Here is a 26,062-nt window from a genome sequence, read left to right as displayed (position 1 = left end):
TGTGTGTGCATGCATGCTTGCGCGCACCTGTGTTGGAGGCGTGTGTGTGTGTGTGTGTGTGTGTGTGTGTGTGTGTGTGTGTGTGTGTGTGTGTGTGTGTGTGTGTGTGTGTGTGTGTGTGTGTGTGTGTGTGTGTGTGTGTGTGTGTGTGTGTGTGTGTGTGTGTGTGTGTGTGTGTGTCTGCAGCTGAACACTGCTCATTGTCATGCCCCCATCAGGCCCTTGCTGAGTGTGTTGATTGAAGAGGGCCAGGCCAGGTCATCTCCGGTGACCCACGGCTAATAAAGCATCACTTTACGCATCACCTCCGATGGTCAACCAAAACCTAAACATGACCCCTTGACACAACCCTCAAATGTAACCGCCAGCATTGCTAAAAGGCCAAACTACAAACCCTATACTTAACCTGGAAATATGCATTTGTTTTGTAATTGGTCACTTTGTGAAATAAAACATATTTCTGTCAGTTTTGGTCCCTTCCCGCTAACACATTACTAGAGTGTCTCTAGAGATCACTCCTCATTAAGGGGGAGGGTATCAATATATGGGGACAGCCATGACACTCAAGCCATGACAACAGTCGTTTTAGAACGTTGCAGAGAAGAATGGCAGCGGTCTGAATGATCCCATCGCAGTTCGGCTGATGCAGGCTGATTGCGTCTCATGATATTCCACGTATCGAATTGCAAGCAGCAAGTTTCAGAGGCTATCATCATACCACTATTATGATTTCTCTTATTTATCGGTCGCTCTCGCAACTGTTAAATTCCCATATCCCACAGGGATGCCCCTCCAAAATCAGAGCGCTGAGGTCCCAAATACAATCACAACACATTTACTGTAGTCCATGTAGTGTTTAGGAAAACGAGACGACGTTTCACAAATATTTTCATTCCCATATTTGGGAGGGACGGGCCCATCAGATGTTTATATCCCAGGGACTTTACTAGAATTGCTAGTTGACTGTCTACAATATTTTGATATAAATAAATGAAGCGGAATACAGCTAAATAGATACAGGAGGAAAGGACGTACGTGACAAGGACCGTTGCTATGGAAATGATAAATGAAATGTTGCCTTGATGACTGTCCAGTTTCATAATGTTGCAAACCACAGTTTTTGGAATTCTGTTTCAAGTGGTTGCAAGTTTCAACGTGGCTCATCATAAATCTTTGTTCTGAAGTAGGCTTTTACTCGCCCAGCTGTTGTCATGAGCTGTTTTGTTATTTCAGCATTTAAGGCAGGCATGGGTAGCTGTGTTCAAAATCATCTAAAAACATCACACAACAAGCATATTTAATTAACGTATGCATATATTATGGGTACCAGTCAAGTAAACAAAGTTGTAACTTCACCACACACTGTGATTTAGTTTAAAGCCAGTGTGATAAAAATGCAACAAAGTTCATTAGGGGTAGTGTTGTGTGTTAACTCTGCGTCAATGCAGACTCGCCGTCAGAGGGTTTTATAGTTCACTTCCACTCCCTGCTATTTGGTTTGGCACAGCCTTAAATTTCTCTCGTTTGTGCCTTGCATGGCTGCTTCCGCCATCAGTATGTGTGCGTGTGAATGGGTGAATGTCTGGGCGGCGTAGGGGTAAAACACCGGGCCACTACTACAGAGGCCCAGGTTAAATTCCTGCCAGCGGTGCCTCCGGCCTGGCCGGGTGCTCCGGTGAACACGTTTGGCACTGTTCACATATTCTTGTCACTGCCCATGTTAGTCAGACAGGGCACCTATGCAGTGGGGATGGGAGCTGGAGTAGACGGCATGAACCTCTGCACACTTACGCTCTCCTAGTGAAAGTCTATTACCGTCAGGTGAAAAAGATTCGGAGGAGAGGTTGTCTTCACCCTGTGCAGGACAACAGTGTAGGGTTTAGCAACAACAGGGACCACAGTACACAGGCTTTGAGTAGTCTCTATTGCTCTGTCATTCTCTATCTGTCTCTCTCTCTCTCTTTCTGTTTCTATCCTCCCTTTCTCTCTGTCGTCTGTCCCACCCTCCTCAGGGGAATATTACCCAACAAAAAACACAATCCAGTGATGTTAGGACCAGGGTGAGGCACACAATAATCCACACTCATAATAATGAATAATAATGACTAATAATATATGATAATAACTAAAAGCCAGGACTAGGAAACGAAACCACAGCAGCAGACAGTTAGACTCCCAACACTCACGCGTATCACAGCCATACGCACTCAGTTTCTCTCTCTCTCTCTCGTTTTCTTTATTTTGCTTTTAGACACACACACACACACACACACACACACACACACACACACACACACACACACACACACACACACACACAGACATGTGCGTGCGTGTTTAAGTGATCTGCGGGTGTGTGTTTGTACATGCTGTGAGCAGCCCAGTACTTTTCTCTATGTTGTAATGTCTTGGTCCTGCCCAGCAGCAGACGTTCGTGTGGTTTGAAAACCATTACTGTGACTGTGCTCGAAACTCAACTCCATGATTGGGGTATGAGGGTGTGAGCGCACAGCTAAATCCAGAGTACCAATTTAAATCTGAAAGTCTAAAGAATAATTCATCAATTGATTATTACTCTGGATTTTACTGTGTGCATGTGTCTGGGTGTGTTCAAGGGCACATTTGTTTCAGGTGCGTTGATGTGTTTTGGGTCAGGACCTCGGCTGGTAACTTTTAATAGCCTGCAGGTATAGATGCTATCAGTACTTAACCCATCTGTCAGCGAGACAGACGACAAGAAAGACGTGACGGAGGAAGAGAAAAGGAAAGGGGGGTTGGGGGGAGGGTGACAGAAATCAAGAAACTTTCTCTCCTTTCCTCTCCTCGGCTTGTGGCACATCTCGTAGTTTTTGTCTTTTATTTCCAAAAAAATGATGAAAAACGATAAAACATGAAAAATGGTACAACATACAAAAATGCACTGTAAATGTTCATCAATGTCTACTACTGCTACTGGGAAACCACTATGTCTGTCTGTCTGTCTGTCTACCCGTCTACCGCACAGCTTTTTCTGCAGGGCAGAGAGAAAGCTGGGCCTGTAGCATGTAATCTGCTACAGATAAGTCGGAGAGTTAAATCTGTCTCCACAAACATAAGCATCCTCGTAAAACACAACAACAACCACCTCCTTTCTTCCATCTCTGTTCTTTATTACCCTAACCTGAGTGCTAAACAGAAATTAAAATTCCATTATTCCAGTTGACTGTTTATGTTACACAAAGTCATGTTTCAAAGCTGACAATTCATACATTCACATTGTATTGATTATTTTTTTCTTCTGAAAGAGAGAAAAAAATCATTCATAGAGTAGAGCTAATTGTGTCCATACTGTACATCCGCATTGACTAAATCAGTGGAGAAAAAAGTCCGGTATGACTGGAGCGCATGGTTTCAAATCTGTGTGTGAATATTGTGTGTGTACATTAAGCGTGTGTCAGAGAGCCGGTGCCGGCCATGTCAGCCATACATGGTAAAAATCCAGAGCGTTTATTTAACTCTTGAGAGTGTACACATGTAACCAAATTAGACCCCTTCTGGTCTGTTTGGTTACATGTGTGCACTCTTCAGAGTTACATTAACACTAATGCTTTTATTGTGTACAGTCCCTCACACATCACTGCTGATGGGATTTCCTTCTTCACACTTTGATGTGTACCACTCCTGACACTCACTCTCTCTCCCCCCCCTCCCCTCCCCCCCCTCTCCCCCCTCTCCCCCTGTCTGCAGGACTATCTGGAATGTATCAGTAACCAGTCTCGCCTGGCCCTGAGCGCAGAGGATAAAGGCTCTCTATTCGGCAACATCCGAGACATCCACCACTTTAACAGGTACAGCACAGACAACGTTAATGATACATCGTCATAATGTACAGTATAGTGTATCACAAGCATAATGGTATATCACTATAATGGTCTTTTCACGTGGTGAGCAATTGACACGCCTAGTAATTCATTTTCAATAGGGCGGGCGAGCGGGTGGGTAGGGAGGGCGGGGAAGGCAATATGACAGGCCGAAGCGACAAGCGGGCACGATCCCGCGAAGATGTTCTCATCTCACACACATGTAATTGAAGATATTTTTGGGGCTTTTCTGCCTTTATTTGGATAGTGACAGGAAACGGGGGGGGGGGGGGGAGAGACGGGGAGTTGGGCTCGGGAATCGAACCTGTGACTCACTGTCAGGCTGCATTAGAGCCTGTGGTATGCACCTTAACCACTCGCCGCCCCACGCGCAGTTTAATTTTGTTGAACTTTTCTCGACACCAGTGGTTCTCAAAGTGGTTCCTTGGGGGAGTTCTAAATGGACACTTACATGTCTGTAACTCTGAGAGTATACAAATGGAATCAAATGGACCGTTACGGTTCCATTTGTTCACTCTCAGAATTATTAAAAAAGTTTGAGAACCACTGCTCTAGTCTACACAATGGTAAAGCGCGTCTATTCACACGAGGAGCGCAGTGCGACCCCGCAGATCTAAGCGAGTAGGCAAAAGACTTGACGTGTAAAAGACCGTAATGTATATCACAAGTAGGCGCCTGTTGGCGGCCTCCTGTCTGTCCTCACTCCAGCATCCTTATTTCCTTCCTGCCAGTCAAAGAAAGCACCTGTTTATTTCAGGTTGGGCGTTTTTGTTGTTGCAGTCAGGTAGGTGTGTGTGTGTGTGTGTTCAGTCTGCATATTTGGTTCCCCGACACAACTCTGAACTTTGCATGAGTTCAGCCTAGGTATACATTCTGGGTGGCTAAGGTAGTATATCAGCCATGGTGGTCCGGACGTGCACACTTTCTCTACCATATTCATTTCTCAGCTGTCGCACAATGAAAAACTGGAAAAGAGGAGCATGAAAGGCAGTTTAAAGCGGTCACAATGACCTCATGCCCCAACCATGGAACAATAACTTTACAATTGACCATTTTTCCATCAAGGAAAGGCAAACACACACACACACACACACACACACACACACACACACACACACACACACACACACACACACACACACACACACACACACACACACACACACACACACACACACTCTCACACTCTCCCTCTTCTGATTTCAATACATGGAAGTCACTTATTTGTTTAGAGTAAGATGCCCGAGGACCTGATTTCTATACTCATGGTGACTCTTGTCCCTGACATTTAGTGACATTGTTTGGAACAATGAAAGACGAGGAAACCGTTTTCACAGTTTTTATTCCTACAATTCATGAATGGATTTTGTGTGTGTGAGGTTGTACATAATGCTGTAAATAAATGTTAAAGGTTTAGAAGTTGTATGCTTGTACGTGTGTGTTCAAGCATGTGCGTACTACCTTAAATACTGATATTTTATGATGTGCGTTCCAGAGACCTGCTCCATGACCTTGAGAAGTGCAACTCAGACCCTGTGGCCATCGCAGAGTGCTTCGTAGCCAAGGTGAGGACCTTCTGCCCTCCCTTAAATCTGCCTTGTCTTTACTTCCAGCTCACACAGTCGCACTCCTCCCCTGCCTGTAGAGACCTGTCCTAACAGCTGGTTCTCACACACACACACACACACACACACACACACACACACACACACACACACACACACACACTAGGATAAGGAAAATGGCTGGCTGCGCAGTCGTAAAACTTTAACATGATTGGTTCCCTAAATCAAATGGATAATGATGGTTGCTGGCACATAATTCAGTGAATCTAACCTTGGATAAGGTCAGGGAAATCTGTCAGGCCCAGCAGTGCGTCTGTGTTTTTACAGCGGACAGACACACAACAGTGGAATGTAATTCTCAAGTGCAGCAGGAGGGCAGGAGGAAAAGGAGAATTTCGGAGGAATTTTAAGGACTGTCCAAATGTATAATCATCTCCCTTTACTGGAGACTTTTAAGTAGTTCTTCAAGAAGGAAAATATGGACTCAGCAGCAATCACAGCTTCCTCCTCCCTCTGTGTACTGTATTTGTGTACTCGATTATATGGTCTGCATTTCTATAGTGCATGAAAAGATTGTGCACGCACATCCGCCCGCTTCAGTGCCCAGGTGCAGGACAAACAACAATTCAGCATAAAAGAAAAATAAAGTCCACACACTGGTTAGAAATGCTCCGCTGGGTTTTATTGTGCTCCCAACGTTACGATCAACAGATCTTCTTCAGGATTGTTCCCGATAAAGATCTGTTAATCGGAATATTGAGAGCGCAATGAAACACAGCGGAACATTCATAACGAGTGTACGGACTTTTCTTTTTCTTTTATGTTGAACTAAGTTTGCCTTTATGTGCATTACAGTGCCTTACAGTGCCTTTCACCCATACACAACGAGGGTGGAGGTGACCATGCAAGGCACCAGAGCAGTTAGGGTTTCAGTGTCTTGCTCAAGGACACCTCGATATGAAGCCAGGAGAAGCTATGGATTGAACCATGACCTTCCTTTTCCCCCGACGGCCGCTCTATACCCTGCTCCCTGCTCCATCCACTGCTGCCCCATTATACGTATATATTTGTGTTCCAAACATTTATACATCCAACTGGCTCCATTTCCCTTTTCTGCGTCTCGCCCCTCTGAGTCTCGTAAAAACTATTATATCATCATGTCCCATGATAACCACATTCCAACACTTCCTCTAAAACACTGCTCTCCCTCCCTACCACAATTACACACAATAACACACTGTAACTGTCTGGCCACGCACAACGTGAGTGTCGTTCAATCATGCAGACTTCCTAAATGCAGTAGCTGTTGTTGAGATGCTTGTTTTACTGCTAACCACACCACCATCTTGCGCAATTAACTGGAATCCATAAACAAAACAAGATGCAGACGATGATGTAAGCCACCATTTAAAACCCAATTTGGGAGACTGTTTGCAATTGGTAAAGGGCAAAGAAGGCCATGGAAACACGGGTACTAATGAGTTGTTAGCTTCATTACTACCAGCAGTCAGTCAGCCAATCCGTTTCAAGATTCAATTAGCTTAATTAGCTTAACTCTGGCCTATTAGAGGTGCTGGTGACCTTTTAATTGGTATTTACTATACAAATTAGTGAAAAGTCATTATGGTGTTGACGTTGTGGTCGTAAAGTTCTGAAACACTTTATTGGGGATAATCTCACACACACACTGTGAGGTAAACTGAATTTACGTAGGTTTTGTGATTACATGTAGCTTTTGGGATAGTAATAAATGTTATGGGCCCTTTCTGATAACACAGCTGTAGATAGTGCCTGAGCTTGGCTCAAGGTCTCTCTGCGCTCTGAGTATGTGTGGGTGTGCATTAGTGTGTGTGTGTGTGTGTGTGTGTGTGTGTGTGTGTGTGTGTGTGTGTATATATATTTGCATGGATGCGTCAGTGAGTTTAATAAGGTCATGTACTTGTGTAAGGTCAGTAGCCAGACCGCTGCCTGGAAATCTGTAGTCTTCACTGGCCATCACGCCCTTGTGACTCTGATACATGATAAGGAAAACCCCTTTGTGTGTGTGTGTGTGTGTGTGTGTGTCAGTGTGTTACAGTCTTCTTTTCACCCCATTTAATTTATCAGCCTGACTTCTGGTAAAGGGGATGAATTATACGAGAATCTATAGTGTTCAGTGTAGCTTAGTCATGGTTACACAGACCCAGAGAAACCACACAGACACACGCACACACTTTGCTATTGCTTCAGTAGACTTAACAGTCAGACAAGAATCACAGCCCAGAAAATGTGTTTGAAGCAGGGAAAAAAGATTGTACTGATCATAAATCTGTTGCTCTCACCTCTCAGATAATTGGCCATCCTGATGATCCCAAGTTCCACTCCAACAGTGAAAAGTGTTGAGTAAGCCTTTAAGGCTTTTATGGGTCGCTACATGCTGACTGAAGCAGTGAGAGCACAATTAAAAGAAGATCATGGCCTTATCGCACGAACAAAAATGAAGTAACCTATCAGCTTCAGCACTTAATTTAATAACTCCATCGCCATGTCCAGACTCTAGGGACAAATCCATATACCAGCAAAACCTACCAGCTGTGGGATGACGATGAAGAAATCTATTTTTATGCAATGTCATAACATTTAAGGGATTTGTCCCCTACCAATCAAAGCCAAGCCATTAATGAAGGCCTCTTCAGAGCTGTTCTTGGCTCCATTTTCTAGAGTGGACCCAAAGGTTATCATTATTCTAGAGTGGGCCCAAGGTTGTAATTAATCTCCATAAACCTTAGTTATAGATGCACAGAACTCTCTCATGCAGTGTTTGGATACAGCAGCTCGCCTAAAAGTTCATATCATTTTACAAGGGATTTATAATAAGGGGTTCAAAGCGTGTGTGTGTGTGTGTGTGTGTGTGTGTGTGTGTGTGTGTGTGTGTGTGTGTGTGTGTGTGTGTGTGTGTGTGTGTGTGTGTGTGTGTGTGTGTGTGTGTGTGTGTGTGTGTGTGTGTGTGTGTGTGTGTGTGTGTGTGTGTGTGTGTCTCTGTGCCTGCATGCATGCTGGGTACAAATTTGTATTCCTGCAGGGTGTATGTGTCCTGTGGTTTTGAGCTCTGCTCTTCAATTTAGAACAGTTCCCATGGAGCACCTCAGAGATGCAAAGAGTGCGTGTGTGTTTGTATAGGTATTTGTGTGTTCTATCTTGTGCATTTGTGGTCGGAAGCACTATTTTTGCTCCATTATATACTCCACAATTGTTTGCTGTGGTTTAAATAGAAATGTATATTTACACCAAGAAATAACATTCAGATGCATCCAACCCATAGGCACTGTACTCTACACATCACGTGTACCCTAATGTGTGCGATTGTCCCAACACTGTGTGTGTGTGTGTGTGTGTGTGTGTGTGTGTGTGTGTGTGTGTGTGTTTGTGTGCATTGTGAACCAGGACAGTCTCCCATCATCTGGTGGCCTGGGTGTTTATAATGCCGCTTTCCTGTGATAACCAGCAACCACTTCCTGTGTCAGACCAAGCCTGTCGTATTTATAGACACACACGAGTTCAATTATACTCACTGCGTTACGCAACACTGGGGGGACATCCCTGGGCCCCTGTCCTGAGGCCCTGCAGGAGATAGTGTGTGTGTGGGTGGCGGGCGGGGGGGGGCGGAGAAAGGACAGGCGATTTAACACAAACAGATGTGGAAGAAGGCTTCAAGGAAAATGTAGGGGAAAGGGAGGAATAAGGGATATTTACGGTTAAATGGGTAGGTAAAGATCCAGAGGGAAAGAGTGAATGAAATGAGATAGAGAATGGAAGGGGGGGCAAACAGAGGAGACTAGTTCATTCCAGCTTTGATAAGTCATGCTGCCCCTGATGTCTTTGATGTTCAGGGAGGCGTGCAAGGTGGAAAGGGCTCAATTAAAGGGGCGGATTACGTGGGGATATTTAATCCCAGCTCTCTGGACTATTGGGAGCAACAGAACCTTAAAGGTAGGGACGCGGGCTAATCATAAGCTTATACTGTAGGGTGGACTTTCAATTACCGATTGTCCCCGATGCTAGAGAGAGGTGGCTTTGTTTGCCGGCTCGGAACTGCGTAGACCTGTAAACAAAACATGGAATAAGCGACCATTCACCAAACCAATGCTCATAGACTGTAGATTCATCAGGCTTACACACGGTATTTAAGATAGTACCGTACGCACATGCTTGAACACACACGTACAAATATACAACTTCTAACCTTTAACATTACAGCACATTATGTTCTCTCTCTCTCTCACTCTCACTCTCACACTCACACTCACACTCACACTCACACTCTCACTCACTCACTCACTCACTCACTCACTCACTCACTCACTCACTCACTCACTCACTCACTCACTCACTCACTCACTCACTCACTCACACACACACACACACCCCACACACACACAACAAGACACACTTGCAAATGCAATGATTTACCGCAAGTGGATGTAACATGCTCTCACGTCATCTTGCTTTCCCCGCTCAACTTTTTAAAAGGCCTTAACTCTTCAGTTGTCGTTTTTTATTTTGTGTTTGCTGTTTTATATATAGGCATGCACAGACTAATTCTATGTTTATCGTTTGTCAGAGTGAAGAATTCCACATCTATACGCAGTACTGCACCAACTATCCACGGTAAGACGGCAACCATAGCGTATGTCTCTCTCACACACAAAGTCTGTCCTGTCTCTCACTCTTCTGCATTGGAAAATGTGTAGGTGTACTCCTTTGCCCATTCATTTACTCCTATATTGCCCTGTCACTTTAGACAGGGCAATATATGGTGCCCTGTCTAGAGTGACCGCTGCATAAAACCCAATCTTTGCGTTTTCACTGTCACCCTATCCCGATCTCTCCTCATTCCCAGCGTCTCACATTATAGCCCTATTGTGTACGCTGAGCCATGGCATTACCCTTCCCTACGCAGTCAAATGCTCCCTACCCTAGTACTGACACATGCTATAGAAGCCACCTCCACAGGAGTCAAAGTGTCTACTGACGATTATGCCTCAGGGTTTCTCTCCCTCCCTCCCTCCCACTATATCTCTCTTTCTCTCTCTTCTTTTATACGGATTGACAGAGTTACAACGTACACACTGACAGATGGGTATTATAGTTGACACTTTATCGTACCTCAAGGCTTTAATGTTTTATTTCACGTTGTCTGAATAACGCAGCATTGTGGGCCACCTGTGTGGGTGTCTCAGCCTGAAGTGTGTGTTTGGGAGTGTGTGTGTGTGTGTGTTACTGTGTGTGCTTGCTTGCACGTGTGTGTATACTGTATGTTTGTGTGCCTCTGTATGTGCACAAGTGTGAGTGTATGCTGAAAGGTAAATGTATTAGCACATAATGCCTGATTTATACTTAGTGGTGTGCTGGTGTTGCGCAGCTCACAATGCTGCAACGCCTTGTGAGCTTATAGATCTGCTATTTTTGGTGCACAGCTAAGTAAAAGTATATATAGGACCACAAGGGAAAGTCCCCAGGACTTTTTTCTGTTATCCTTTTAGCCTAAATGTCTGACTGAACCTCGTGCTGTTAACATTTTTTAATTTTTATCCCTCGATTTTGTAACCCTTTTTTCACCCGGTGCCAATTTGCTAAGTGATCCTGGGCACTACACTCCCCCCACCAGCCTAGGGAGGCCAGGGCCGAGCTCATGCCTCCTTTGCTGTTAACATTTCTGATTGAATACTTTGAATAAAGTATTCAATCAATCAATTAATCAATAACTCGGACTTGCACGAATACACCCACTGTATTTCATAACAATGCTGACTGATCAGCAGAGAACACACCTTCCCTTCAGGCTACTTTGAAGTAGATCTGCTCTGTGGGCAGTTTGACAAAACACACCAAAGTCATTATTTACGACTTAATGATGACTAATTTGTGTGTGTGTGTGTGTGTGTGTGTGTGTGTGTGTGTGTGTGTGTGTGTGTGTGTGTGTGTGTGTGTGTGTGTGTGTGTGTGTGTGTGTGTGTGTGTGTGTGTGTGTGTGTGTGTGTGTGTGTGTGTGTGTGTGTGTGTGTGTGTAGGGGCCATTGTCAACGGGTTGAGATAGACCCTCTCCCACACCCTCGCACAGCTGCTGACCCCCACCAAGGTCACACACGACAGACACACACATAAGGATATGCACATAAGTACACACACACACGCATGTGCACGCCACAGCAGAAGCCGGGCTGCAGATGTATCTTGGTCACACTGAGCTCTTAAGGTCGGGTTTCCTTCAGAACAATGTGAGGCCTGTGTGGAGCCTGATGGAATTTAGACATGCACACACACACACGCGCACGCGCGCGCGCGCGCGCGCACACATGCACACACACACACGCACACACAGAAAGCGAGACAACTTTTGGACAGCTCACAACTTTCTTTTTCAAACTTCACATGTGCGTGCACACACTCACACAACGCAATGGTCACTCAGCCTCCCCTCTCCAGTAAAAAGGCTCTTTCTTCCCCAGTAGGTCACAGTAACGCAGATCCACTGACCACTAAATACTCTGATCTTACAAGGCTCTATAGAGTCTCAATAGAGCATCAAAACATCACGCTCTGTTGGACCTGATGTAGATTTGACATGGGTGTGTGTGTGTGTGTGTGTGTGTGTGTGTGTGTGTGTGTGTGTGTGTGTGTGTGTGTGTGTGTGTGTGTGTGTGTGTTGGGGCCTTTCATGCTTCATCAGTTTGATTTCTTCTTCAAGGCTTTGAGGTCCAAGGTTTCTATGGAGATGAAATCAAATAGTTTCAGTACAGTATGTACTTTCAATGGGTTTGTTTTTGTCTGTCTTCTTGACACATCTCCCTTTTCTTCCTTGCGTCTCCCAGGTCAGTGGCTGTGTTAACGGAGTGCATGAGGAACAAGGCGTTGGCCAAGTTCTTCCGCGAGCGCCAGGAGTCTCTGAGGCACTCCTTACCCCTGGGCTCCTACCTGCTCAAGCCAGTGCAGAGGATTCTCAAGTACCACCTACTGCTTCACGTATGTCTGTCTGTGTGTATGTCTGTCTCTCGCACACGCAAATGCGAAATGGTTTTATATAGCGTCTTTCTTTATCCAAAGCACATTGCAATGTTCTGCGCTACACTCACCCATTCGCACACACATTCATCAGTAGCAGTTTGGGGTTCAATTTCAACGTCTTGCTCAAGGACACTTCGACTCTAACTCAGCCGGGAGCTGGGGATCGAACCGGCAACCTACCGATTCCCAAGCGACCACTCTACCTCCTGAGCCGCTGCCACCCCTACACGCAGACATGCAAACACTACACTGTAAAATTCTGAGAGTATACAAATATAACCACATGGATCCATAGTGGTCCATTTGTTTGCATTTGTATACTGTTAGAAATGGATAAATGAACACTGACGATTTTACTGTGTACGTAGATACAAAACCAAATTGTTTTCCACTCACAGAAATTAAGGACACGTGTGCACACACTCATGCATTCTTCAACCTCCCAAAACGTTCACGTGTCCCCCATTTTGCGTTCCCCTCACTGGCTTCTGGTTGCTGCTCGTACCATGTACAGGCGATGGTCTACAAGGCAATCATGACATGATTACAGTGGAGAGGCCAAATGCTTAGACAATATTTGGTGCCCTGTCTGTGTCTGTTCCTGTAGTTCTAGCGTGTGTGTTCCGTAGGTGTACACAAATAAGCCCATGATTTACATGTCTGCTTTTTTATCTTTGTGTCCTAATCCTAATGGAAATTAGGACATCACACTCATGTTTCTACTCTATACGTAAGTGTTAACACCCTGCTCTGTGTGTGTGTGTGTGTGTGTGTGTGTGTGTGTGTGTGTGTGGTGTGTGCACTTCCTGTGTATGCCGTGCAGGAGATAGCCAACCGCATGGAGAAGGACACAGAGACACATGAGGTGGTGCAGGAGGCCATTGACACCATGCAGAGAGTGGCCTGGCACATCAACGACATGAAGAGAAAACACGAGCACGCCGTTAGACTACAGGTACTAAAATGCGTCTGTACTACTCTGTAGACACACACACAATCATAATGGTTGGTGTTGTGGTTCAGTCAGTTCTACCATTAAGTGGCAGACAGACTAACTGACCAGCTGTCATTGCCGAGCCTTGTCACTTGTGTAGCTAAACATCCAACCGGACAGAAACTTAAGCTGAATCAATACTTAGCGCTGCATTGCAAGAGAAGTGTTTAGCAATCGCCTTATTTTGTATCTCAGAGGCTTTTCTTTCAACGCGCAAATGTTTGCCGTGCCGTGCCGTGGCGTGGCGTGGCAAGCAAAACCCACCTCTTCAGGAAACACTACCCTTCCTCTCTGCCTGACCTACTTGTTGTTAACTAGTTGTACGAACGCTTGTTTTCTATTGTTGTATTGTTTATTGGATCTTGTTTAGTCGATACACTTATTTGTTTTAGCTCATGCTCATTTGATTTAGCTATTTTGTCTCATCTGTTTAACGAAATAGGTAGCTGATATATTGCACTTTTACCTTAGCGCTAGGTATACTCTTGGTTGCTTGTTTTTGCAGAAAATGCACTAAAGACTTCTGGTGATTAGTAGTTTTCGTTCCCTACCTATGTTGAATACACTTATTGTAAGTCGCTTTGGATAAAAGCGTCTGCTAAATGACTGTAATGTGGCTCAAATTATTTCTGCGATGAAACAAAAATCTTTGCAAAAAGTTGAAAATACAGCCTCCCAACGAATACGTTGGAGCAGTGAATGCAGGTTTAAATTAGCCTGTCCCTCTGATCCTCCCCACATCTTACGCAACGACCTTGCGTTTTCCACCAGAGCTAATGAAGATCTTGCATAAGGACGACACATAAAAGGGAAACTTGTTTCTTTTATCAGCTGGGAGCCAGAATGGTCAAATGCGTACAGGAATGTGTGTGGAAGCGTTTACTCAGTCTGTCTGGAAAAATGGGCGGGTCTAAATATTTTAAGAGATTCTGTGTTTTAGTTTAGTTTTTTGGAGCTTTATTTAGGTTTTCATCTTCACTTTTATTTTGCCTTGTACTTTAACCTTTGACATTGTTCTGTTCATCCTTTTGTATTTGTATTAATTGCTCCAATGTGTTCCTTCATCCAGCTGTACAACTTACTTCCTTCTTTTGAACACACACACACACACACACACGCTACCCTTTGATTTAATGTTAGTTTAGCATTTTCCTGTAGTTTCCATGTAATTTCTGTCCAGTCGAGTTACTTTAATCTTGGTTTTCTATAAGCATCTTGTTTGTTTTTCTGTATTTAATCTCACCCACATAATCTGTTTCTTTCTTTTAATTTGTCATCTCTCTCTCTCTCTCTCTCCTTCTCTCCTTTTCCTCTCTGTAGGAGATCCAGAGCCTGCTGACCAACTGGAAGGGCCCTGATCTGATTGGCTACGGAGAGCTGGTTCTGGAGGGAACGTTCCGGCTGCAGCGGGCCAAGAACGAGAGGAGCCTGTTCCTGTTTGACAAGCTTCTGCTCATCACCAAGAAGCGAGAGGAGTCGTACACATACAAGGCTCACATCCTGGTCAGTTCACTGAAAACACACATGAGCACTTTAAATATATATGGTTGCTGTCGAGCAGAAACCTACAGAGATCTAAAAGCTTGCATGAGCATCGCAGCACGCTGTGAGCTTGTAGGTCTGCTATTTTATTTTTATTTTGAAATTTAAAATTGTTAAGTGTGTATGTGGGTTTAAAATAAATAAAATTTTCATTTTTTTTCATATTTTTTCATTTCCTGAAAAGTTTTGGACATCGCACAACAGCGACAATATACCGTGTTATTTTTCTCACCCTGTCCACCTGTCCTCTCTCTTTTGCAGTGTTGTAACCTGATGCTGGTGGAGGTCATCCCTAAAGAGCCGCTGAGTTTTAGCGTGTTCCATTACAAAAACCCCAAACTGCAGCACACAGTACAGGTACAGTAGGCATATATTTAAATATACAGTATGTATAATAAATGAGACCCCTTACAAAGCAAGCGCACAGCATAACAAAAGTCAGTCAACCTACCGTGATTCCTTGTGCAGTAGTCTATTGCAGTGGTTCTCAACCTGTGGGTCGGGATCCCCAGGGGGGTCCCCACATGATTTTGGGGGGGTCCCCAGATGACAGTGAAGTGACACTTTAAGGCCTTTTAAGAACCTTTTTAATACCTCAAAAAAGAAAGAAAAGAAAAAAGACCAGTACTGCACCAAAAGTAATCAACAAACTATACAATAAAAACTGGTCAAACATTGGCCAAATTGCCAAATAATATAAGAAAGAGGTGAAAATAGGCGATCTCCAAGCTCGAGTGCTTGTCAGGGTGGGGGGGTCCCCAGTTCAAATATGATTATTTTGGGGGGTCGTCGCGGCCTAAAATGGTTGAGAACCACTGGTCTAGTGTAGATGGATAGCTGCATAGTGAACAAGAGTTCACAGGTGTGTCTTTGTTGGGTAGACTGGCCAAGTGCTCAGACACGTTGAAGTGTTTAGGGTCTAACGTCAGCCCTCGTCTCGTAACCACAGGCTTCTGCTGAAGCACCTGAAAAGGTAATCTGTGTTACATAAGGAAGCCTTAGAAGAGCAGAAGCACAAGGGCATTTTCCAAATGTTTGTCAGGCTAAGCTAATCTCTCGTCTGTGTTGTGTCGTGGTCTCTTTATCTCCGCCCCCAGGCCAAATCACAGCAGGACAAGCGCATGTGGATCTTACACCTGAAGAGACTGATACTTGAAAACCATCCGGCCAAAATCCCAGCCAAGGTCAGATTGATTGATTGAATACTTCATTACACAGAAATATAAACGGCGCGGGGTACAGTCAGACATTTTTTTTTGTTCAAGGTTTTTTTATTTTATATTTTCACATACAGGTCTATAATAATGAGCATACAAAAAACAGTGAATGTATGTTAACCCTCCCACCCCCCCAAAGTTCCCGCTCCGAAAGAGCCACAACCCTGGTTTCTCCTTGTACCATTAAAACAAAAGACAATACAGAAAAATAAGACACAATTGCAATGAAAAATGAAAACAAGTCAAAAAATTAATAAAAATAAAATAAAGTGTACACAGTAGAATATATATATTATTAAAGAAAGATTTTAAATGAAGTAAAAAAAAATATATATATATATATATATACACAAAAAATATAATACAAATTTAGTGGGGTCAATTTATGGGTCATTAATGTCAGCAGCTTTCAGTCTCTCTATATATGTTAAAAAAGGTTGCCAGATGGTGTAAAATTTCAGAGCACACCCCCTTGTGACAGTCAGACATTTGAACACAAAAAAGTCCTGGGGACTTGTTTCCATTGTGGTCCTGTTTATCAGCTGTACTTTCCATCTCTACTGGAGTTCTCTGATGATGTAAACAGTTGCATAGTGGGATATTTTGTAACTATCGTAGTATGTCGCCCGCTGTCTTTTGTTTCCTCTCTGCTTCTGTCTTACTGTCCTTTCCTCTTCTCTTCTGTTCTCTCCTACTCTTTTTTTCACTCTCCATTACAATTAGTATAATGTTTGCGGCGAAGTTGTCTTTGTTTTTTAGCCAAGAGGAAATATGATAACTTTTGCCCAAAGCAAGTTGTTGAGGCGGCTCATTGTAATTACATTAAAGGCTTTACAGTGTGAACATGCAATGTGTGAAAACAAATTTTATCATTATTTGTCTTACTGAAGACTGTACTCTGGTGCCCTCTAGTGTTGAAGTTCTGAGGCGTTCCACATATTCACCTCTTCTGTCTTATGCCCGCTTCTATTATCTTAAACCCTAGGCCAAACGAGCCATTCTGGAGATGGATGCCATGCCAGGTTTTCACTACAGCCCTGATGGTGACAAGAAGGGCTCCCTTCAAACCAAGGAGGGCCCTACCCCGCGTAGAAGCCGCAGGAAGGGTGAGACGTCAGCTTTCATTTCAACAGAAGAACAGAATACTTTTTGTCACAGAGTGACCGACCTCCATTGATCACTGATTACATTTCTCGACTCTTTTCCCACCAGAACCTCTGTCCAAATTACTGAAGAGTCCAAAGCAAAGTGGTGCCAACACAGATGGTCAAAAGGTGAGTTGTGAATTGAAGATGGAGAACAGAGAAATGTTCAAGGTTTTTTAGAGTCTACAACATTTGCACTCATGCACACATCCCACACATGTACAGTATACACACACACACACACACACACACACACACACACACACACACACACACACACACACACACACACACACACACACACACACACACACACACACACACACACACACACACACACACACACACACGTCACACACACTCATTTATTATATATATCCAATACAGGCATTTAGCAGACTGCATATAGTATTATATATTGTGTATAATGTCTCTCAAAATGCTGTAAACTCCTTCCTCTACAGCGAACGAGTCTTGGTGCCACCTTGCTGTCTCCGGTGTCCCAGCTGGCTCTGGGCACTATTGGTCGTAGCCGCAGCCTTATCAACCAATCACAGGAGTCCCTGGACCCTGGCGACCACTATGACCACAGTGACCGAGAAGAAGGGGAGGAGCCACATCAGCAGGACGCTGACGATGAAGACGACAGTGGCCTGGTGAGTCAAGCCTGTCCACAATGATTGTTACTCATTTAGGCTTTGACCAAGTCCAGTTACACTAAGGGAAAACCCCACCGCCACAACATTCAAGGGTCAACTAAAACAATGGTTAAAAAATAACCGGACTTGTGACCACATTTTATAGAGTTGTTACAGTATACTCTAGTTAAGCTTTCTTAAAAAGTTTTTTTGTAATTGAGTGTTTTGTTATCTATTTATCTCTATTGTTAAGTCTGTATGTTTTAATGTTTTGGGGACTACGGATGGAAATTAGCTTAGGCTAAATATGGCATATTTACACCTAATCATGTGTATCTAATACATAAATCCAGTTTAATGCGCATTGTCCTGACCAAATGAACAAATAAAGTACAGTCTCTTAAAAGGAGTGTTTCTGTTGTTAAGAATGTAACTCTGTTTTCCAGGGAGGAGGCAAGAGGCTGCGAGTCCCTGGCAAGGGCAGCAGGAAGAGGCTGAACCCTCAGGCATCTGTAGATAGCATAGACCAATGGAAGACCTTCAGTATGAGTCCCTCAGACCTACAGGTAGCTATATTGGTATATGCCCGATCATTACCAGGCAAAATATCCGTAACATTCAGTTTCTACCATTGCACATTTTAATTTATGATGTCTGTTTATAAACGACACATACTTTAACAAGTAATTTAATTTCGATGTTCTTCACTCTTCCTTTCAGAGAGCAAGAGAGACTCTAGTGAACCACCCGCCACTAGTCAGGACTCCTCATGTGATGGAGGACGTTCCGGACTCCCCCCATCCCTCCTTAATAGTCCCGGGAGGCGAGCAGTCGGTCAGGAACATCTGGGCTGACCACAGTGCACGCAGGGCCATGTTCCCCACACGCCAGCGCACCATGCAACCCGACGACGAGGAAGAGGACATCTACCAGATGTTCGTGCCCACTGAGACGGAGACGCCCCCTCGTCCCCCTGCACCATCGGAGGCCACATCCTCACCCAGGTCGGCCAGGCCCTGCAGCTGGCAAGGGGAGCAAGTGCCCACCGTGCAGGTGGACCCGCCGCCCAGCGGGGGCAGAGTTCTGCGGAGGGCGAGCAGCGCGGGGGAGAAGGCCACCGATAACCTACAGAGCCCTGACGACGGCCAGCCCCGTCTCGCCGACCTTGAAGTGATCCACACCGAATCATCCAGCAACGAGATATCTGGGTCGTCCTCTGCAGAACAGCTCACGATGGATGATATTGAAAATGTTTACGACAACATCAGCTATGAGGACCTAAAGAGCATGGGGCTGATCAGGAGGGACCATGACGGGCGTCAGGCGCGAAAGGAGACCTCTAAAGACACACAGGGTTCCACGGTCAAGACAGGAGGGGTACATGATGTTCCAGGGGTCCAGGCGGCAGAGTCTAGGATAGAACCGGACACTTCCTCGGAGAGCAACCGGTCCTCCACACAGGAGACGGAACCGTTTGGGACATGTGAGCTCAAGATAGTGGAGGAGGAGAACATTTACGACACCATATGTTTCAGGGAACCACCACCAAAAGATCTGAAGGGAATTAGCGACGGGAACAAACGGGAACAACAGAGGGACAGTCTTCTGGCTTCTGAACCAGACCTGACTGAAAGCCTCGGAGGGTTCGTGTCCGAGGAGAGCCTCCATTTCGGGGACTTTGAGGAAACGGACCCCTCTCATCCTGTCATGTTTTCATCAGAACCAGACTATTCCTCCTCGTCTGCTTCAGAGACATTCTCCCAGCGTTCACACGCCGGCGACAAGATGTCAGAGCGGGTCGACGAGATCTGGAACGACCTGGAAAACTACATCAAGGTCAACGAGAAGAAAGCAGACCGGCTGCCTGCTGCCTTCCCTGTCAGCAGTAGTGAGTCGCCAAAAAAGGCACCTGCAGCCAAGAGCAGCCCTTCCAAGAAACCTTCTGAAGTTTGTCCCCAAGCGCGTAGCTCCCCTACCAAAAGTCCTCCATCACATCAACCTGCTCCCCCGCCCATCTCTACTATGCCCACTTTCAACATCCCAGTCATCAATTTCCCTGGGCCCCTAAATGAAGCCACTGTGGAAGGAGAGGACAGCTGTCTCCCTCCCACTCCGCAGCCCGTCACACCCGGTACAGTGAAGAGCATGCGCAACAGACTGGCCCGTCTCAGCAGCGGCAGTTTCCGCCTGGAGGACGAAGATCTGGTGGAGCTTCCCCAGTGTTCCCCAGTCCCCCCACAGAAGGAGAATTCCCTCAGGGACTTCCATAGCCTGTTTCCTGGGGAACTGGCGGGTCTGGACTCACCCCTGGCGTCCTCCTCTCTCCTCCTGGGTGACTCCGTGGACTTCTCCCAGGAGCTCATGGACAAAACCAAAAACCGTGTGTTCCTCATGGCGCGGCAGTACAGCCAGAAGATCAAAAAAGCCAACCATCTGCTACGCATGAAGAGTATGGAGCCAACCAACCAGCTGCTGCGCATGAGGAGTATGGACCCAGGTGACCCTTGCAGTCGGTCCAGCAGGGCTGACAAGAAGCAGAAAGACCTGGCAGACATCTTAGAAGAGAAGAAGCAGGGAGGCGCAGCCATAGGTAGATTTCAAAACATTTATGGTTTTCTCGCAATAATATACACATTTTAACTTCTTATTAAGACTTGCGTTTGGTTCTCAAAATTAAATGATCAATGATATGTTTGAGGAATTAAGATATGGCTTAATGTTCAATTGTTCAATTCAACTAAATTGTTTATCTTTGATAATTGATTCTTGCTTCTCCAGGTGCCAGGATAGCAGAGTATTCCCAGCTCTATGACCAGGTGGTGTTCAAGGACCCTCCTGGTGGCCAGACTTCCTCAGCTCAACAAGACAGCCTCCCAGGCCTGCCCTCCTCTACCTCCATGCCTGAGTCCTTCCTGGAGGAGGACTGGCTCCATTCCACCTACAGCAACGGAGAGCTTGCCAGCTTCATGTCGTTGCCCAGTGAGGCTGGGGAAGCCCGTGCCTCTTCCACCCCCCAGCGCAAACTCACACCCTCCTGTTCCGTCCCTGCCCTCCCTCCCCCTCCCACCACGCCACCGACCCAGAGGTGGAGCGACTGCATGCCGGCGCCCAGCGACAAAGAGGAACACGTGTACAGTTCCATAAAAAGACATCCGTCCTTTAATGCCCCCTCCTCCTCCAACGCAAAGACTTCCCCCAATCGTTGTAAGTCAGCCAATTATCTGGGCAACCGGCAGCAGGAGGTGGACAACGGCGGCCGGTTTGGCTCGATCCCCACTGGAACTGCTCCGGAACTGCCCCGCGAGAGACTCCACACCCCCAGTCTGGGCCGGGCGGGCCGACAGAGCAGCCTCCCGGAGCGGTCCAGCCACGGGCAGCCCGAGCTCACCTTGCAGGACAGTCGGCAGGTGGTGGTGCTGAACAGGGCCTCTGCTGTGCTGACGGCCACAAACAATTACCTGGCCAACTTCAAGGACAACGATGACGACGACGACGACTACGTGGAGATCCGCTCCGAGGACGAGAGGGAGCCGAGCGGGCTGGCCGCGTTAGATCGGAGCCGCGGACTCGTCCTGCAGTCCCAGAGTCTGCCATGCACGCCAGCGCACTCCTGTCACCCGCTGAGCTCTCTGGAGCGGAAGCAGCTGGAGAAATACCTATGGAGCGAGCCGCAGCAGAGCCAGCCCAATATTGTCCAATCACTGAGGGACAAGTTCCATTGTTTGAGCTCCAGCAGCTTCGCCTGACCAAGTGAAAGCCAAACCTGTATCAGCTTAACAATAATACAATATATTACATAAAAAGGGACTCTGCAGCTCTGCCTGGATTCCTGTACCGTTACTAACACAGCAGAATACAAAATACTTACTAATTACTGATACTGCACAAATGTGATGCTTCCCTCTTAGCACAGATCCAGAGCAATTCCTTTGAGTGCTGCCAGATTATATGTAGAAGCCTGCATTGTTACATATCCTTGCTGTTACATGGCTTCTGTCTGAATAAAACATGCAATACTGTTACTGCCTGACCTTCATACAGTCAGAGTAGCACATGCCAAATCCTGCATGTGAGCTGCCTTAGCACTTCCAGAGTCAACTATCTTCTGTGTGATTTACAGTAAGGGTTAAAAAAACTGTTGCAGTCCTCCTCTTCAACTGATGTTGGATCATGTTGTCTCCTTTACAAAGTTTGACCCCAGTGTACCTCGATTTTGAAACAACCCCTTCCTTTTAAATTACAATTGAGGTTATTTTAAGCATTTTTACGCTGCTAGTTAATCTTAACCTGTATAAGAGAGATGCTCCTTCTGTCTAATTTTCAGTGGTAGCTAGCATTTTAAATGTTATAACACTGTCAAACAATTCAAACAGGCAGCTTGAGAAATCTGCAGTTTGCTACTCAGGATAGAAATGTAGCAACATCTATTTTACAGCTCGGCAATAATGGCAAAACAACCAATGCAACTTAAAAAAAAACATTTAGGTTATTATGAGATCCTCTCGATTGAATATAACTTACAAAGGGCATGTACAAAGCATAGACCCACAGTCTAATTGTTGTCAATGGTATTGGTCTCTAACACCTCCATCATCCATAGGGTGTCACGCTTTAAAATCGATAAAAGATGTTGATATTTCAGATCTGGTAAGCAGAGGTAGACCTTCATATTTATTTTGAATCGAGTAACTTTTTGTTTTAAAGTAAATTGGTCTGGGGCTTCCGTCACATCGTTTTTTTTACTTTGTTTTTAAAGTGTGATTTCACCTATTGTTTAACCTGTCTCTATTGTGAGGAGGACATGTGAAAATCTGTCATAAAAGCATTCAATGTGTTCTGTGTCTTGAAAGTCTCCTTAGGCACTGGTAAAATGCCACCAACAGTGTATGTAAAATGACACAATTTATGTAACATATTGTGAAGTGTTATGTCAGATTTTCATGTTTCAGGTCAAAAGAATCGGCGAGTTGCCCTTTAACAGGGACCACAGAGGAGTACATTAAGGAGGATAAGTTAAACCACAGTACTGTATTTGGTGTACTTTTGTTTTTGTTTTGTTTTTCCAAACTCAAACGAATAGACTTAACGCTTTGTTTACTTTTGTTTACTTAACGGGACACTCCCTACTGTCACACTACTGATATTGCATACACACTATCCCTGATTGACCGAATTATTTTAGAATTCTTAAGAAAGTCACAGTTATTTCTCAATCAAATAAAATCGTGTTCACATACACACCTTAGTTATTTCATTTCCCCTTGAAGTAAACCCAGTATTTACAACCCACACTTGTTGAAATAGTTCATGTTGAACAAGTCACTTAAAACATCTTATTTATTTGAAAGAACGGATCCCAGCCCCATTCACTGTTAGCACAAGCCACAGACAGTTTGTAAATGAAAGTAAAATCTATTTATTAAAAAAGGCCGTTTTTATTTGGATGCGGGGGCACTTGCCAAATTTAATTAAAATACTGTGAATATTATCAAAAATGTTTGTTTTCTATCACACACTGTTTAATAAGTTTGTTCCTTTTCAGCCTGATACGTGCAAAGTTGGAAATGCACAATTCACCGTCTAATGTTCAGTTCAAGAAATATGCATCAAAGACAACTTAAGAATATGAAGTATGTTTCTTTTTATGTTTTCATTGTATGTGTTGGTCCTCTGTTTCACTGGTGGGGATTGTCAGTCTTCATTGACTCTTTTTTGCACTTTTCTTTCTTTTTTTTATTTACATTTTACTTGTAAACACTTTGTAAAGATGTACATTTTAGGAAAGTTATTCTTGTATGCCATAGGTATGCTTTATAATGCTTTAATTTTAAGTTAAGTGTACTGTATTTTTTTAACTGCCTAGTTGTCATTTCTCAAGTACACAATGTATTGGAGGTAATAAATAAATTCAAGTTTAAAATCATTGTCAGTTTATGTTACCATTTAATATAGAAATTCTTCTAAATATTACATCTGATTGAGCATCCAACTGCCACCAGGGAACACAATGCATTTGTGATTTATCAACTTCACTATAATGTCATATTGTGCAGTGACACTTTTTTAAGATATGACTGTTGAAACAACCATATTTTTGTGGCATCCTAAGCATTCAAAGTCTACATACTGTAACATTTACTGGCCCAAACATCATGATGCTTTCATCATGAATTAACAATAAATAAATACCTATGGTTGGTGATAGTTTACTCCATAATCCAAATATCAACTGATTAGCACCACTGTCCAATAGCAGACAGCACCATATTAATTAATTCTAAGCTATAAAAGGTTTATTTATGTGCGTTAGAAACGTTTGGAGTAAAATCGTTGACTTTAGCTAGAATTCTGTAGATTTTTTTGTGTTCAAATATTCATCTATAATGTATACCTTTTATAATAGTCTCAGCGTATTTACTGTTGATCCAGGGGAGCACAAGTCATTCTGGTGAGAACACCTTCAAGGACTTAAAAGAATAAATAGTGCCCAGAGTCCTATCTCAACCTATTGAGATATAAACAGTATCAGAATTATTACATTTTATTTCATTTAATTGTTTGTTAATTGACAAGTATGTTCGCACATAGCCTATGATGAAACTGTTTTGGTAAGGCTGGTGCATCACCATCACCATCACCATCACTGAAGCAATAGTATGGGACATTTCCATGTATTATTAAATCCATGCATTACTATTTACTCAAAAATAAATAGATAAGCTACAATATAAAGATGAAGTTAAACATAAAGCTAAAAAACAATGTGCAATATACAATGTACACTATATAACTATAAAAAGCAATATAGCCCTACAATGTACACTATAGACTGTACAGACTGATACTGTCTGGAGCAGTCATAGGTACTAACGGTAGGTAGGTGGGTAGGTAGGTAGGTACTAGGGGTGTAACGATACAATAACTATTGATGCATCGATTTTAATTTCGACGATCCAACTCTATCAATATGTAAACGGAAACATATCGTATCATTTGACTTTGTATTGTATCGTTTTGCAATGCAAATAATTGATCGTATTGATACTAAGTACTAAGTACATTTTCCATATCGCTACACTTGGTCTATCGATAAATGTGTGTAATCTCTGTGTTCATGTCGAGGTGCAAGTTTATCCATAATGTGTTCAAATACAATCAATGTCCATGTATTTGCCAGAGAATCACTGTGTTTACTTATTTATATCCATAATAATAACTTTCCCCCTTAAAAAACCTGCACTGACCACACAGATTTCCTTTTTTTCGCTAAATAGTTACTGTATCGATTTTAAATCATTGAATGGTATATCGTATCGCCATGAATGAACCAATATCGACCATGTATCGTATCGTCAACCATCGCATCACGATATAGTAGTAGGTTCTATAGGTTTGATTGATTTATTGAAGCACTTTATTTGGAAAAACATGGAAACAGTACATGGAAGTACAATTCACAATCATAGGTCCTCTAAACTGGATCGTTCATAAAAGCACAATGGCTTATTTAAAATGAGATCCCCATGCACTCAAATCATGATGAAAACAGACAGATATACATTACTATGCAGAATGTCATACAATCAGCTTACAGGTTACTGGTATGAAAAACCATTAATATATAAATATATACAATAAACAGTTTGAGGAGGGGGGGGGTAGGTTAAGACTTTGACAGGGGCTAGTTTGGAATTGCAGCCTCCTGAAGGTGTTTTGTTAGGGCTGTTTTGAAAGTGAGTAGGGTTTTACACTCCTTTACTCCTTTTGGTAGGGCATTCCACATTTTTGTTGCATAGCATGAGAACGAATTCATTCCCTTGTTTGTGCCAAATCTGGGTTGAACATGATCAGTGGAGCTACCTCTGGTGTTGTGATTGTGGACTGTGGACTGGTGTTGTGATTGTGGACGTTTTTGAAGTATTTTGACAGGTACATGGGTATCCCAATGTTGTGATGTATCTTGTAGACCAGGCCCATTGCAAGTTGCAGTACTTTGTCCTCAACCCTGAGCGATCCAGCCCTGGCAAAATGAGCAGGGGTTAGGTAACTTAGGTTGT

General features: G+C 44.0%; 1 protein-coding gene across 2 annotated transcripts in view; it reads left to right on the top strand.

Moving 5' to 3' along the window:
- LOC308103733 (pleckstrin homology domain-containing family G member 1) overlaps nucleotides 1-23,919 on the top strand; it is a 57,638-nt gene extending 33,719 nt beyond the window's left edge. For both annotated transcript variants that reach the window (XM_080453872.1, XM_080453871.1), the window contains exons 3-16: nucleotides 3,727-3,827; nucleotides 5,356-5,425; nucleotides 10,026-10,072; nucleotides 12,277-12,427; nucleotides 13,293-13,424; nucleotides 14,784-14,966; nucleotides 15,267-15,362; nucleotides 16,103-16,189; nucleotides 17,208-17,328; nucleotides 17,435-17,496; nucleotides 17,832-18,023; nucleotides 18,452-18,571; nucleotides 18,726-20,595; nucleotides 20,784-23,919. In XM_080453872.1, the coding sequence (XP_080309998.1) occupies nucleotides 3,727-3,827; nucleotides 5,356-5,425; nucleotides 10,026-10,072; nucleotides 12,277-12,427; nucleotides 13,293-13,424; nucleotides 14,784-14,966; nucleotides 15,267-15,362; nucleotides 16,103-16,189; nucleotides 17,208-17,328; nucleotides 17,435-17,496; nucleotides 17,832-18,023; nucleotides 18,452-18,571; nucleotides 18,726-20,595; nucleotides 20,784-21,751 (4,200 nt within the window). In that variant the 3' untranslated portion in view covers nucleotides 21,752-23,919. The remainder of the gene's footprint in view (nucleotides 1-3,726; nucleotides 3,828-5,355; nucleotides 5,426-10,025; nucleotides 10,073-12,276; nucleotides 12,428-13,292; nucleotides 13,425-14,783; nucleotides 14,967-15,266; nucleotides 15,363-16,102; nucleotides 16,190-17,207; nucleotides 17,329-17,434; nucleotides 17,497-17,831; nucleotides 18,024-18,451; nucleotides 18,572-18,725; nucleotides 20,596-20,783) is intronic.
- The last annotated feature ends 2,143 nt before the right edge of the window (nucleotides 23,920-26,062 follow it).

Source organism: Gymnoscopelus braueri, assembly GCF_963280865.1.
Source record: "Gymnoscopelus braueri genome assembly, chromosome: 16".
Lineage (NCBI taxonomy): Eukaryota > Metazoa > Chordata > Actinopteri > Myctophiformes > Myctophidae > Gymnoscopelus > Gymnoscopelus braueri.
This window is presented reverse-complemented; position numbering and strand designations above follow the sequence as displayed.